Consider the following 17378-nt stretch of genomic DNA (forward strand, 5'->3'; position numbering starts at 1 on the left):
CTCATTGTGATATTTCATATTGAAGTGTGTGATCATCTCATCCAAAAACTTAAACTGTTAGAAAGAACACACTTTTATTACTTATTTATATAACATATCTTATTCTCTCTTGTTGAATTCTTTTTCTAGGGTGGAACAATTGAAATGTGTTGTGGGATCATGTCAGTTCACTGATCCACAAAAGGTGGTAAATTGCTGCATAAATTACAATAGATTGATGTTGAGTTGTTTTCATCAACATAATAATGACATTTCGTCTCTTCTGTTGCACAATTTTTAGAGTCTTGAGAGAATGTATTCTGATAGAAATGTGGCAGCTGAAATAAAGGAGAAACTTTGTGTTGACCTGGAGAAATTTTGTACTAAGGTAATTGTTTGCTACTTTTATTTCAGTGGAGGCCAAAGAAAAAGATGGGTGGTTGCATTTTTGCAGTCAAGACGCGTTGTAATTTGGCACTCTTTCTGTACTTTATCTGCTTGTTTAACTTCATTCTGTACTTCGATGTCTGTTTCACTATATAACATAAGTTGTAAAATGTTAGTACTTCCATTTGCTTTACTCAGCTGAGTTTTGTCAAGTACACAACAAGTTAGGTTTCAAGCCCTATGCTTTAAAGTTCGTCATTAGCATCTTCCTTTTTCATTGATAAGCAGCGTTATGCAATATGGATGAAACCACCCGTTAACACGCTTTTATGAAACTATCAACGTAACTCACTTAACACTTGTTTTGTGTTGCTCAACTAGGAATTTTTCTATTCTCAACAAATTATTTTATTGTGATTACGCAAAAAAAACACCTATATACACTGTTTCTCTTTCTTGTGAACTAAATTACAAGCTATCAGAAAGAAACATCACTGGGAAAAATTAAAAGTTCCTCCTATTCTCTGCACACAACCTTGGCTCTATCAATGTGAGTTGATAAACAGAGCTTAATTTGTTGATCGAAATTCGATCATTTGCTGACTCCTTTGAAAGTATTGGCGTATTTGTTGTGTTCAAAATTCCCACCACTTAGAATTGTCACATGACAGGTCGAAGGAATCACCTAAGGAACTATCTCCTAATTCCTCCATGTTCCAAAACTCTTCTTCCTCCTTCCACCTCAATTGTTCTTCTCTGTCACTAGCCGCTCCCTTACTCCTCTCATGGTCTAAACTAGCATTTAAGAGATTGTCCTTCAAATCTACATTTTCTGAGCTTGTATAGATTTCACTCTCTATTGAATCTTCTTGGCTTCTGCTGCAACCAGCATGGTGGTTTTCCATCTGATCATTTAGTTCCTGTAACTGTTCCAGAACAAAATACATCATTTATATAGCCAACTCCAACTTGTTTGGATCGAGGAGTATTGAGAAAGTTAACTCAAATTAAAGAAGAATTAGGGATCAATTAATTAAGATACCTGCTTGAGCAAAGATTCCTTTTCTTTCTTCAACGATTCAAATTTCATAGCTAAATTGTTGAATTCAGCTTTGAGTCTTCGGTATTCATGCTCTAGTTGCTTTGTTTTCCATCTAGCCCTTCTGTTCTGGAACCAAATAGCAACTTGACGAGGTTGCAGCCCGAGATCTCTGGCCAATTCAAGCTTCTTGCTTGGTTCAAGCTTTGTCTTTTGTTTAAACATGGACTCAAGTACCTTCACTTGTTCATCACTAAACCTTTTACCATCTTCATGACTCTTCTTCTTTGAACACTCAACTGGACTATCTTCTGCTGCTTCCATCACTTTGTTGATGGGATAAGAAAATAGAATATTAGTTTATTGGAAACTTGGTGGGCTTCTATTAATATATAGCAAACTGCACCTGTTGCGGGTAGGAGGTGATTGTAGAATTAATTAAGGTGTGCAAAAACTGATCTGTACGCCATGTTCCATGCAAGAAATATCTAGTTTGGTTACTCTCAGGTGATTGGAACTTGTGGTTTGTTGTTTAACTTAAGCCAATCGTTTAAGCTATCGTGTATCTTTTTCTTTCTACTCCTATCACTTTTTTGGACATCTCTATCTTTGGACCTCTTTTTATCCTTTTAGTTTGGGGCTACATTCCACCTCTAATAAATGTTGCAACATTGTGGTGTGGCATTCTTTATAGGACAAGTCAAAGATAACTATCTGCATTCTTTCTTATTGCTAAAAGGAGAAATTTATTCTTCTATCTAATTCTATTTATTTTTTTTAATCAATAATTCACTCTTTATGTACAATTGCATGTAGTTTTTTTGTAACGGTGACCTGACAACTCATGCTATTTCAATGTATAAAAGTTGAACTATAATATAGCAATTACCAACAATTATAAGACGTGATTATGTTACATTTACTTGTATTGATCGTATATGCATAACTATGTATATAGTACTTTCTTTGTTTCATGTGACATACGTAATTTCTTGACATAGAGAGAGGGTTTAGTATGAGGTTTCATAGGAAGTTAGATGCTTTTAAGAACTAGACAGATGTGGTGTGAGTAAGCTGGTGGATATGGTCGCCTAATAACGACAAAAGAGAGCTAATATGATTCTTTGACATCATTAATAATCATGAGGAAGACCAAAAAATTGTACAACTTGTGGGCAATTAGAGCACTTACCTTTGACTCAACACTCCTTTTCTTCTCAATAAAAACACCCACATTAGCTAATTTCAATCTTGGAATTTCTCAAACGGAACTAATTATAGATTTAATATATATTGATATTTTCTATCTTCCTAAAGTAGGGATAAGTTTTATGCACACATTATATAACTCCCTCATACTCCATTTGTAAGTAGAAGTTAGAGTTAGAATTAAAAATTTACGGATTTGAGATTTTAGTTCTTTAAAATTACTAGATTCTAAATTAATAATTTGAACATATTCAATAAATTTCTTAAAATAAATATAGAATTTAGATCAGAGCTAATTCGATCGAGCCCTAAGCTATAAATTGGCTCCGCCCCTGCTAGTAAGATTACATTCTGTTTGTTGTTGGTTTGTTATTTAGTATATATCGGAAGCTTTAATTAATATTCTATATTTATATTTTAAAAAATAAGGATACTTCCACAAACTATTAAATGAAGAAGTGGGACAGAGACATTATGTAATTAGGTGAATTGGCACATTCTGAAGGCCTTCGGAACTTTGAATACTGTAGCTGTTTTAGAGTTGAGGAGATTACTTGTGCTATTAGAAGGAAGGGCAGGAAAAAAGCGACTGGACCCAATGGGATTTCGGTGGAATTCTGAAAGAGCATAGACAAGGCAGATATGGAATGATTGACTAGGTTATTTAATGTTATTTTTAAGACGGCAAAAATGTCCGACAAATGGAGGTGGAGTACAATGGTTCCACTATATAAGATCAAAGGTATTATCCAAAACTATAACAATTATAAGGGTATCAAATTTCTAAGCGACACTATGAAGGTTTGGGCACAAGTACTAGAGATGAGAGTGAGGAAAGAGGCATCCATTTTCGAGAATCAATTTGAATTTATGCTAGGGCGATCGACTTCTGAAGCCATCCACCTTGGGCAGTGATTGGTGGAGAAGTACAGGGAAAAGAAGATGGCCTACATATGTTGTTCAGCATTGATCTTGAAAAAACCTATGATAAAGTTCCGAGGGATATCTTTTGGAAACGTTTAAAGGCTAAGGATGTCTCGATGATTTATATTAGAAATAGTAATAAGGTCTGCGTATACGGTATACTATATCCTCTTCAAACCTCATTTAGTGAAATTTTACTGAATATGTTATTGTTATTATTGACTTGTTGTAATCAATATACATAAATAATTTATATAAATTATATTTTTTTGAAAATTGAAATTTCGAATACACCTCTATTTCAAATATCGATTTTTAGGTTTAATCACTTAATTGACTAGTCATGAAATAGTTATATTGATGTAATGACTCTGTAGGTTCCGTCTTTGTAAAATGTTTCAAGTGTCTATTATATTACACCTTAGACAGATGTCATATGATTTAAGGTGTCTCTCATTATTATTATTATTATTATTTATTATTATTATTATTATTATCATCATCATCATCATTATTACTACTACGAAAAGAAGTTAAAGTTGCTTTTGAACTATGCGAATTAAATCATTTATATTCTTGGTTGCATTTTGAGATAAAATTGCCTTCATCGTTACTTCAAGAGATTACAAATATCCTCAAGAGTTACCAATTCAAATTTTTAGCGACGTGTCAAGCCACATGGGACTAACTCCTCCACCTAACCATTGCCAATTAGAATTCAACTATAAAAAATTAAACCTTCAACAACGATAAAAGTCGCCACAAAATCTCAGAATATCACGATCAGAGGTTTTCATTAATTTTTAGTAGTGACTAAAGGCTACAATAGCCATTGATATTTAGTTGCAACAAAGGTACTAAAACCTTTTTTTCAACAAAAATAATATGATAGATAGTTATTTTTCGGTTACGATCTAATTTGCTAAAATCAATATGCATGTACTATCAATATTAAAAATATCCAATAATATTAGGAAAATCACCAAAATTATTTCTCAACTCGAATCTCCTACTACACAATGCATTATTATGCATTTATGTACATATGACATAAAAATAAAATATATAGAGTCTTCAAATTAAACTCCTCCTCAATCGATAACAGTTGTGATTTTTTAAAAACAATGTCTTTGTTATGAAGAAACAAACACAAAATAATTCTTATAATATAATGCTAAAAATTAGTGAAAATCTTTAGTGGTGATATTCTGGGATTTGTGGCGACTTTAGTCGCCGCTAAAGGTCTATTGTCTTGTAGTAAATCCTAGTTGTCAACGCTTAAGTGGAGGGATTAGTCCCATGTGAGTTGACCCGTCACTAAAAATTTGAGTTGTTAACTCTTGAGGATATTTATGATATCTTGAAATAACGGATGGGACATTTTTATCTCAAAATATAACGGAGGTGGGTGGATGAGGCGAATTCAAATTTTTTAGTAATAGAATGTAATGCCTGGTATTATGATATCATATATATAATTTTCACTATCCATTAATGAGATCGAGTATGAAATTCTATTTTTACTCAAGTAACTTATCTTAAATTTGACTAGATCTACTCTTAGGAAATTCAAAGTATTTAGTTTTGAGAAAAAAGATGTTCCTGCTCCACCATCGTACTCACTAATTAGCTCCATGTCGTCAATGGATTAGTTAACATGTAACATGAGCCAAATTGTGATAAGAAAAACTAATAAGATTAAGACATTTTCCACACCTTGATGATACGTTTTCAAAAAGGGGCTAAGCATCAATTATGATATTTTACCATTTTCTATTCTAAGGTCTTTTCTTTTTTATTCCAAGCTAGAAGTTCTATGCTTGTAGGAGCCTTAAGGAAACTATATGTCCACTTTGCCAATTTTGTTGGTGCATTGCAACTAAAGTATTTTACTTTTCTTTCCATATAATCAACAAGTACCAACCTTGTGAAAGTAATTTCGCAATTTGTCCTCTATATATGACCATGATTATTCTCTTCTTTTTTTTTCATTCGACAAGAAGTGACAATTGAGAGGAATGGATCTACGTGCAAGCACAATATGGTTTACCTTTTATTCTTCTGTTTCAATTAGTTTATAAGCTATTTTCAACTTTTTTTTTGAGTATTTGATTAATTAACTTAAAGTTATTTTGTACTTAAAATAAACTCAAAAGATAATTGAGTTTGTTTGGCTTGTTTATCTAAAGCAGCAGCTTATAAGTCAAAAAAATACGTTGGGCAACTGCTTTAAATAAGTTCAGTCAAACATGCACATAGTCAAAAAGATAATCTTTATTTTAATTTATGTGACATATTTATTTAGTGTGGCTTAAAAAGATTGTCACCTTTTTATATATTGGAAAAATTATCTAAATACACATCTTAATTTACCATAATCTCTAAAATTCTCTACCATTTAATTTTTTTTCAAAATTCCACTCTCGGATACATCATTCCCTTTTCACTGATACATACCTATCTTTTCTAATATATCCCTCCCCTCTCTAATACATCTCTCCCCTATGTATCCGGATTTCCTATCCCCTCTCTGATACATGTATCCCCTCTTTGATACATCTATCCTCTCTCTGATACATCCTCCCCTCTCGGATACATCCCTTCCCTATGTATCCGGATGCTTGCTGATGTATCCGGAAGTCCAGTGATGTATCCAAAATTCATAAATTTTAAGAGATTTTTGTAATTTCAAAAAAAGTAGAGAAATGATGTAATTAACTCTTAATACTATGAGATTTATGTAAATTACACTATAATAATTACTCTTTTTGTTCCTTTTTAGTTGTAATGTTGCATTTTTTGATAGTCAATTTGACTAACTTTCAAAACTAGATTAGATTATATTAATTCGATATTTTAAAATAAAATAATACATATTCAAAAACTTTACAAAAAGTATTATAAGTTACAATTTTTTTATATCAATATGATAAAAAAATACATCTTAAAATTTTAGTCAAAGTTCATATTGTTTGTCTCTCAAAAAGAAAACTATGACAACTAAAAAGGAACAAGAGAGTATTAAAAAATTAAATTTAAAATTTCTATTTTATCATTTATGAAATGATTTTTAGTCACAAATAACTAAGGTTTGTTTTAATCCACAGCTTTCAAAAATCTTCTCTTTTTCTTAAATTTTATTCCAAATTAAATAATATCACATAAATTAAGATGGAGAGAGTAGTACGTATTATACTTAGTTTTATTTATTAACGCTAGAGGATTTGTTCTCACAAGTAACATCTTAATAGGTGTGTTAATGATTTGATTCTATCACTAGTTATTTCAAGAAATTTGTATCATATATATTAAATTTTGAGTTATTTCCTTGTATATAGCCAAAAGTAGACTATTTGAAATCGTCTCAATCATCTCGATTTCATTCTTTTCGGTATCAAGACGGTTGGTTAATTTTCAGTACTTTATTTATGAAACGACATATAAGGATCGCATTGTTATCGTGACTTTTCATTGATAATATAAAATAATAAAAAGATTTAATATAACACATAAAGATACATATTACTTATCCCCGTTTGATTTGATATATTACTTAAAAGATGATTAATAAAATAATAAATTTATTGTATCATCTCGTTGAATATAATATATTTAATATTTTTGAAAAATGTATTTAAAAATGATTATAGTTAATAATAAGGATATTTAGAAACTATCTTTTGATTTTCTATACTTGAACAAATAAAAATGGACAACTAAAAGTGGACGGAGGAAGTAATATTTGAAAAAGAAAAATCTTGTAAGTTGTAAGCATCGTGTTTCTTCTATATATGATTCTTGAGTATTTGTCATAGTTCTTTTAAATTAATGTTATTGCTACCATCATAGTCACTTACTATGGAGCGGTTAACATGTAAAATGAGATAATGTAAAAAATACGATACCTGAATCTAACTCAATCCAAAATATTAAGAATATTATTCAAGTTTATATATAAGCAAATCACCAATACTTTTATCCACTCTAACTTTATAATACATAATGAGATACAAAATTGAAGATAAACACTAGAAACCAAAATTGAGATAAGAGATTCAAAAAGTATGTTTTCAATCTTTAATGAGTTATTGTCAAAAGGGGTTACGTATCAATTTTTTTTTTTTTTAAATCGTTTTCTTAGGCCTCCATCTGTTTTGTGATTAATTCCTACAACTTCTTCTATGCTTATACGGAAACTAATTAATCAAAGTATACCATCTTTATGAAAATGATATCGCAATTTGTCCTTAATACTCATCATTATTCTCTCTTATTTAGTAAGGAAAGACCCCAGATGTTAGGAAGATGTTGACCTTGCAACGACTTTTTATATTTAATTTATAAATCTCGTGTAAAATAAAAAATCTCTTGAAAAAATTGAAAAAAAATTAATATTATTTTGTGAGGGCTACAAAACCAATTGACCCTAATAGATTTTACGAAAAAGGATCAAAAATTTTCCTGAAATATGTGAAATAAACCACATATAGTCCCTGAAATATGCGAAATAAACCACATTTACCCTCCGTTATATTTTGAGATTAAAAATTTGCCATCGCCATTATCCCAAGAGACCACAAATAGGTTCAAGAGTTAGCAATTCAAATTTTTAGTGATGTGGCAAGCCACGTGGGACTAATCCCTCCACCTAAGCCATGTGCAACTAGGATTCACTACAAAAAAAACTGGACCTTTAGCGACGACAATAGTTGCCACAAAATTCCAGAACATCGCTACTGAATGTTTGTTATGCTTGATTTGTACAAATGTTTCTTCAGATTAGTAAACCCTTGTCAATATATATGAGGTCTCTCATCTCCTACATTGAATATTATTTGTTTGTAATGTATAAATTTTTCTTCGTATGTGTAGATCATTGCCAATATATATATGAGGTCTCTTAACTCTTATCGCTGTTATTTTTTTTTCACTGATGGATCTTCGTAACTAATTGTAGTTTGACAAATTGTATCAATTAGTAATTGTGTTATATTAACAATTTTTATTAAAAATATCCTGTTATATTTTTAGGATATGTATTAACTAGTTATTATTAGGGGTGGCAAAATTCCCCCTCCCCCAATCTATTACCGAATTCTCAATTACACACTTATACTTTACGAGAGTCCTATTACCCTCCTGATTTTTAAAAAAACAGAATATATACCACCATAAAACTAGACAACCACATTCTTAACATGTAGTGATGTACACTCGCGGCCAGTTATCATTTTAAATTTTTTATATTGATTTTTCTTTCTTTATCCAATTTTTCATTAATTACAAAGAGATCTTTATTCTTACTTTATTTTTCTCTCTCTCTTTTATTTTTCATTCCCTTTTTCAGTTTTATTTTTTCATCACTTTATACCATCCTTCAAGCATCTTAACGAGTTTAATTACCCGTCTCTTTTCCTCTGAATTTTTTTTATTGTGTTCCTTCATTGTCTTCATCACACCAAATTTGCAATACCTTATTTACGAGTTGTCGATGGTTAAATTCTTAGGTCTTTGCCAAACAATAATACAAATTGAAGATAAGATCTGAAGTTGATAATGTTACTAATCCAAAATTTATATAGAATAACTAAAAGAAAAGAAAAAGAAATTTGCGTTGAAATTTCTTTTCCAACGAGGAGGTAGATTAATGGTGTTGATTTTGATCTAATATGAAATTGATAAAATGAAAAAAATTTGGATGAAGACCCATATCATATACCCCACAATTCATTTTTAGCTTACTTTATGAAATTCTTGATCAAAAAATTGTTTTACAGTCATGGTAGTTTTAATTGACTGAATTTCTTTGATAATTTTTTTTACAAAAGACTTAGTAATTAAATGAATTTTATGATGGAAGGTGTCCAATAAATTTATTCTTTTTTTATTTGTTTTCCATTCTTTCTTCTTCTGATTTTGTTTGTCTCTTTTCTGAGCAATTTTTTTTGGAGCAGTGAAATTAATGACGATTTGATTTTTTCGATAACATGAGTAATTATTTTAATAATCATTTTATGATTTTAATAGTGATTTGTAGTGTTAGTTGTGGATAATGGTAAGGCAAATCATGAAGAAATTATTACAAGATGATGAGTTGATGGGCTGTTGTAGTGGTGGTGGTTCAAGGTGTATGAGATGGTAGTGGGTGAGTGTTGAGTTGAGGAGAAAGAGAGGACAAAAAGAAAAAAAACGTTAGGAGAAGAAAATAAAAGAGAAAAGTAAAAAAAATTATGTTTCACAAAATGTCAAATGTATTATAAAAATATTTTATAAAAAATTAAAAGTAAGATGAAAAATAAGGACAAAAGGGAAAAGTAAAATTTTAAGATTTGTTTTTGGTCTTCACACTCTCAAAGAGAGTGAAATACACTGACCTTGCTACATAAACATTTAGGGAGGTGATAATTTCAATTTTAAACAGTTCAGGAAGGTGATAGGACCCGTGAAAGTTGAGTGTGTCGTTGGAAATCCGGTTATAGCTTGGGGGGCTTTTGGCTATTTTCTCTTTTTTTAAATAAAAAATATCCTCTCTTTTTTTCAAAACTTTTTGTGGAACTTTTTTCAATCTATCAATATTGTATAAATAATGTAAAAATATGTATATATATATATATATATATATATATATATATACACACACACCAACAATTATATATTGTATATGCAATGTATCATTTTCTTATAAATAGTTATGTAATGTATCGATATTGTATAAATAGTTATGTAGTGATATATAATGTATCGATATTGTATAAATGTTGTATAAATGTGTATCAATATTGTATAAATGATGTATAAACATGTATATATGATGTATAAATAATTATATAGTGTATATGTAATATATTGATATTGTATAATTATGTATCAATATTATATAAATAATTATGTAATGTATCGATATTTATTTGACTATCATGCATTTCCACCTTAATAAATAAAAAAATAATTAAAAAAATGACATAAATACTCATTTTTTTCACAAAAGAAGAGAAACAATTATAAAAGGAAAAAAATAAAAAAGGAGCAAACAATTAAATTAATTAAAGCAACTTTTTTTTTAAAAGAGCACATCAATTTATTTATTTTTAAAAAAGAAGGCAAATGGCCTATTTGCTTTGCACAGCCGAATGGCCATTTGCCAGTTTTTTGGTAAGACAAAAAGGCATGGCTATTTTTTTTTAAAACAAAAGGGTCAAATGGCCAATGGATGTAATTTTTCCTTGTTTTTTTTCTAGATTTTATAAGAAAATGCAATTTTGAGTTTTTTTTCTCGCATTTCACTCTATAGTCGACCCCAATAGCCTCGAAGAGATCTTTTATACCTTACTAAGTCTAGGTAAGTATTTTCCATTACCTAGCAACATAAATCCAAGAATTTCTACAATATTCTAACATCAGATCATTCTCTTGTCTTTAGTGAAATCAAGAACTCACTTCTTTGTTAAAGACTTGATTTTGAGCAAAACCCATCACTCATCAAAGGTATTATACCTCCTTCCATATCGAGGTGGTCATACTCTTAAGCTTTTTAAGTGATTCGAACGTGTATTTATGTATTCAAAGCAAGAATCTACGATGAAAATCTAGGGTTATCAAAAAAACTCATCTTCAAGGTTTAAAAAAGGTTTTTGGTGGTTCTTCTCTTTTAAGATCATATTTTTTTGGGTACTTGGAGCAATTAAGATATGTAAGGCTAACTCTAAAGGGTCGTTTGGTTTGGATACAAGTTATGCTGTGATTAGTTATCTTGGAATAAGTTATGATGGGATAAATTATAATGAGATTAGTTATGTTGAGAGTAGTTTTTATTGCTTGTTTTGTTGGTCATATTCAAATTTATATTCATTGCATAATTTCTAAGAATAAGTTGTTTGTTTACAAAAATACCCTCCATCTTATTTAATTAATTTTTTTTATATTTTCTTTGCAAGGTTTAGTTATTCATTCCTAAAACTAAAATTTTCAACTTATTTAACTTAAAATGTTTTATTTATGCATTTTCATGATTGTGCCATGTGTTTTTAAAATTAAATTTCCATATTATTTAACTTAAAAATAAAACTTTCATCTTATTTAGCTTTAAATAAAATTTCCATCTTATTTAACTTAAAAATAAAACTTTCCTCTTATTTAGCTTAAAAATAAAACTTTCATTTTATTTAGCTTAAAAATAAAACTTTTATTTTATTTAGCTTAAAAATAAAACTTTCATTATACGTTTATTAAAGTAAAATAAATTTTATTATTAAAATTATCTACATTTTCAAGTTATTTATATTTTAATTGATACATAAAATATAATTCTTAAGTTAGTAATAAACTATTTAAATAAAAATATGTAATTTAGTAGTGGAGTGAACATTTTAAGAGAAATCAAAACATAAATAAACATAAAAATTAGAAAAATAAATTCAACTTATAATATATTCATAAATAGAAATTGTATTTATGTCACGACCGAACCTATCGGGTCGTGCAGGGCACCTACTCTAACACTTAGATAGAAGAACCTTACAGAAATAACATGCGAAAGTTTAACAATTGTCAAATACCAACCTAAAAAGTCACACTATAATTAAAAATTTTAAAACTATAAGTTTTATTACTAGAAATATATTAACACCCCAAGGATTCTAGTCTAAACAAATACAACAGCTTCTAAAGATATATAGTATAAATAAAGTAATGACACAGCTACCATCATAAGGAAGGAAGAGTAGAAGCTGTTGGAAAATCATCTTCGTCTTCACCTAAGAAATATCTCTGACCCTGCAATCAGACTATGCGAAGTGGCATAGCAAGAATAGTATCAGTACAAATAACACGTACTAGTAGGCATCATCAGTCAAACCGATATCGATCGCATAATATAAAGGAATCAACAAGAAGAAATCAAGCTCTTAAGAGATTCACCGCCAACTTTATGCAAAACTCTTATCATTTCCATTAACCTCATCAGAGTCGTTCAAGCCTAACTTCCACCCCTTCTAGTTGGTCAATTACCAACTCTAATACAAATCAAGGTCTAACCCTTCTATCACATAGAAAAGTTTTCAACTACGGGCCAGTACTAACTCCGTCTACTATATTTAGTTTCACATCATCACATGGACTTAGGATAATTAATATCTCACTTGAAAAAGAAAAACATTTGGTAAATTAAGGCTCTTCTTATAACCATACTGGCCCGATATGACGGCCTGCCCGGAGACAGAAACTCTGAATGGCCTCTCAATCCCCTTTTTAACTCATGTGCCCAAGGACATCTACAATAACTGAATTTAAGTCATTAATCTCCCTTAACAAAGGCATTGACTGCTTCCCACTTGTTTAGCCACAACCTCATACCTTCTATGCGGATGCATCTAGCACCCATAACATAATCTGAATAGGTATATACATGAACACATTATCAATTTACCACTTCAAGAGCAATAAACAGTTTCACCAGGTAAATCTCAGTTACAACACTCAACATGGCAACACTTAGACCTTCGGTCATTTCATATTAATTGTTAAACAAGATGGACATGCTCAATTATAATTGGGTCAGTTTCTCTATCATCACCCACATAGTCAAAATCAATTCACAGATGATAGCCATACAATGGTTCTTTCATGGAACCCATTCTCAAACTATATATGTGTCAGAACGTGACACCCGATTCAATATATGTGTCAGAACATGACACTCGATCCTATAGACGTGTCGGAATATGACACCCGATCTAATATATATGTCAAAATGTGACACCCGATCTAATATATATGTCGGAATATGACAACCGATCTAATATATGTGTCGGAATGTGACACCCGATCCAATATCACAATCACAACTACAGTCATAGTCTTTAGTGAATAACTTACATACTTGCACAATCAAGTAACAGGTTTATTGTATGCAGTTGTACACAATTAGTCATTTCAGTGGTTTCGTTCTATCTTTCCCTTTATCTACAATACTTAATCAAGCCTTCTTTATCCAAGACATCACTTTTAGTAGAGCAAGTTCAAGATTATAGATTTCACGATCTTGAAATTATAGACCAATCACAACAACATATCAATCACTCAACCACAACTATTAAATGCATGGTAGACATCACAACATTACTCGAATACTATTAAGAGTCTCTCTATAACATAGACTAAATCATAACCTACAGCCATAGGTAATCAAATAGGTTCATGGAAAGAGACTATCAAATAAGTCATTCACATTCATCTTTTATTTCATGATTCACATTACTCAGATATTTCACATAGAACCATCAATATGAACTCACATATGTAAATCTATGTATATGTATCTTATATTGATATGCCTCCTCCCCCCCCCCCCCCGATTAACACAAGACTTAGGATCTCACTCCAACCCAACAATTTTCTTCACCTTAATCTTTACAAAGACTATCAATCATATCAACAAGCAGTATTACATTTATCAACCAAGAACTAGACTGTCATCACTAGTCATAGGATAATCATAACCACATGATACATTCCTACCCTAAACAACAATAACAATACATTCAGCCATCCAAACTCTGTGCCCGAAGGCCTAGGCATGAAATCTCTTGTCAACTAAAATATAAAATGCATGGAAATAAATTTACAACTAATCAATTAGAGAAACCAACCTACTTGGGCGCCAATCACTTGTAGAAAGATAATGCTGCTGAAACACTTGGTTCCAAATGTTCTACGGGCAAGGACGGATTGAATTCCATCGGTTGAAAGCCTTCAATTTCCGAGATTCCTTCCCGTCTTCTTTCCTAATCAAGACCAGCCTTTTGGAGGGTTTTTGCAGTAACTATCACCTCTAACTTTCCCTTGGAAGAAGTGGGGAAAATAAGAAAATTGCGACATAAGTTCTGACCCACGTCCTCCTGCTCAGGCGGCGCCGCTTAGGCGGGACACAGTTGAGTATATTTTCTTGCGATTTCTTCTAATATTAATTAGCGATGATTCGGGTCGTTACAATTTATAAAATATAATTTTTTAATAGAAAAATATATTATCATAAAAACAACGAATAATTAAAGTTATGAATGTTACTATAAATGTATTTAAAAATTATGTTAATATACATGAATGTAAAAGTGATGTATAAAAGAGAGATTGAGGGGTATTTTTGTTATTTTATATTTTTATCCTACGATAAGTTATCCTGAATTATTATTCTATCCTCAGGTAGGGATAACTTATCCTAGTACTAATTGTTAATCCTGGGATAAGTCATTCCAGCCTTTGCAACCAATAAAGAAATTAAAGACCACTTAAAAATTATTCCGGAATTAACTTTTCTTATCCATCACACCAAACGACCCCTAAGTGTGGGGGGCATTATTATTCGTCTCCACAATCACGTTTCATCACTTCAAATTAAATGTCTTCTATGGATGAGTTAGGGCTAGAACGGAGCCCTCATGTCTTGATTTTCTTGATTTTTATGAAACTCCATGAAAGTATTCAATTCCTACAATATTTTCTATTTCATGAGTTCTTATAAAGCTTCCTCCCCTAAATGTATGAATAATTATGAGTTCTTACAAAGCTTCCCCCTAAATGTATGAATAATTATGATAAAGAATGATCTATATCTTGAAGACTAAGCCTAGTGATCATTTCTTTGATGATCTACTATGGTATGAACCTTATGATTTTGAAATATGCAATTACCTTAAAAATGTAGATCTTCTATTATGATAATATGCTTTCAATGATTTCAAGCCATGATGCACAAAGTGCAAAACTTATGAACATGATCCCCCGGGTTAAATAAATTATGAATATGATGAGCTAAGGGTGTTAAATGGTTAACCGAGATAGCTTAAATCTAAACGATGAATGTATGATCTATGTTTGCCGACATAAATTAAGGATTGTACCGTTGGTTCGAGCGACTCCTTTTTATGCCCTTGGTATGGATTATTATGGATCCTCATGACACAAAATCATGTCTCACACCCGATAAATTAAAGTGTGATATGACTTAGCTGATCGGATCAAGATCAAATTCCATGTGCTCATATGGTGGTTTATGTCGGATATATTAATAAACTCCCACAATGAACTAAGCTATCGATGACAAACTTAATACAAAGACAAGCTAAATGATTAGAATCTCTTATCCCTTCTATGTTATGGATTTGACTTTATTGGTTGTTCCTATTTATCTTTGATATGTATGTTCATGTTTTATTCCGTTATTTTATACACGACACTATTCCACATGTACTCACATCCCTTTTATCGGGAGCACTACATCTTTTCATTGATGCAGACTCAGGTACACAGACATGAGATTAAACAACATGCTAGATTCTAAATTCGCTGCTTTGTGTGAGCTCCTCATTGTTGCCAGGGGCTTAGTCTACAAAATTAGTGTTTCATATTAGTTTACTTAAGATATTTCAGGGGCCTTGTTCTGATAGATATTACTCAGTCATGTTAGAAGCTTCATAGATAGACAATCAGTTATATATTTCAGTTTGATCGTCAAGTCACTTTACGGAAAACATTTTTTTAGAATAATAAATCAATTATGATAAACGGGTCTTAGGGACCAGAGGGTTTAAGAGTCAGCCTTTAAACAGGTAAAAAGCTGAAGGAAGAGAGTGGATATCTCATGCCTTGGGTGACCACCTTTCTTCCAACTTTCCCAAGTCCATTTTTGATAATTTTTCCAAAGCCCAATGACAAATCTGTCTCAAAATGTGAAGCCTACTAAGAAGGGCATATATATATATATATATATATACATAGGAGCTTGCATTCACTCCTTTTTTTCCAGTAAGTATTTAAGTCATTCGAGTTTTAAGTGTAAGGAATTTTTGTACCATCAAATCACGTGTAGCAGCAAAATTTATCTTGTTTCTTGCTAGGTGAAGCTTTCATCTCATTAGACCGCTTTACTATGCTAATTAATCCAGTCGCCAATTTAAAGAATGATAGTGCCGCACTATTTATTACTTTAATCAAGATATTCAACTAATCAAACATGAAATGTATGTCCATCATACACTTCTATTAGAAACAAAGACACTTCTATTAGAAACAAAGATTTTTTCTATGACGAATCAATACAAAATTTATCTTATAAAACATAATTTTTTCATTTACTTTCTGCTAAATCATGTAATGACCCGTTAGGTCATTTTGATAACGAGTCCTTTTTTCTTCATAAAAGACTCCTTCCGTATATTTAAATTGGAAATTTTGAACTATTCGATAACTTCAGTTAATTAATTGATGGGTGATTTTAAATAATTAATTTAATTGATGGGCTAAAATGTTAATTTATTTAATATTTATACCACTTTTCTTATATTTAATAAAATAGCTTAATAGGATTTGTTATCTTAGTACATAATTAATTAAAAAAAAAAGAAAATAAATAATAATAAAACACAAAGAAAATAAATAAATATATATATATATATGTATGTATGTATGTATGTAAAATCTGATGGCATTAAGCCATCAGATGTGAATAACCAGCGGCGGCAGAACAGCGAGAAAGCAAATGAGCAGAAGCTGGAAAAAAAATACGGAGGAAGAAAGAAAAGAAAGGGGAAAAAAATAAAGAAGAAGAGAAAAATAGGGATTTTCATTTCAAAGCGTCAAGATAATTATTCTCATCCTTTTCATTAAATTTTTATGTGATTATGAACATATTTTTAGGGTATATTAATGGAGAAATAATGCTGAAATAAGAAAATATGACCCTAGGGTTCTTCACATAAAATCTTGATTTGGGAGTCGAATAACGATCCGTTTTAGCTGAAATTTGACATGTGAGTTTATTTTATCATGAGTGGACATAATCGGA

At 30.6% G+C, this 17378-nt stretch overlaps 1 protein-coding gene across 1 annotated transcript; it reads right to left on the reverse strand.

Moving 5' to 3' along the window:
• Positions 1 to 595: 595 nt before the first annotated feature.
• LOC129899660 (homeobox-leucine zipper protein ATHB-12-like) lies at positions 596 to 2009 on the reverse strand. Its single transcript, XM_055974675.1, has 2 exons — positions 1409 to 2009; positions 596 to 1292 (listed from the first exon to the last, which is right to left on the reverse strand). The coding sequence occupies exons 1-2, from the start codon at positions 1727 to 1729 to the stop codon at positions 1002 to 1004; spliced, it is 612 nt and encodes a 203-aa protein (XP_055830650.1). The 5' UTR covers positions 1730 to 2009; the 3' UTR covers positions 596 to 1001.
• Between the last annotated feature and the right edge of the window lie 15369 nt (positions 2010 to 17378).

The sequence above is a fragment of the Solanum dulcamara genome, chromosome 8, assembly GCF_947179165.1.
Source record: "Solanum dulcamara chromosome 8, daSolDulc1.2, whole genome shotgun sequence".
NCBI classification, from domain to species: domain Eukaryota; kingdom Viridiplantae; phylum Streptophyta; class Magnoliopsida; order Solanales; family Solanaceae; genus Solanum; species Solanum dulcamara.

Bases quoted from the DNA above. Each gene is read 5' to 3' on its own strand.
- LOC129899660 (XM_055974675.1), bottom strand. From the start codon at position 1,729: ATGGAAGCAGCAGAAGATAGTCCAGTTGAGTGTTCAAAGAAGAAGAGT. The intron at 1,293-1,408 runs GTATCTTAATTA...GTTCTGGAACAG, and splicing joins AGGAATCTTTGCTCAAGCAG to TTACAGGAACTAAATGATCA.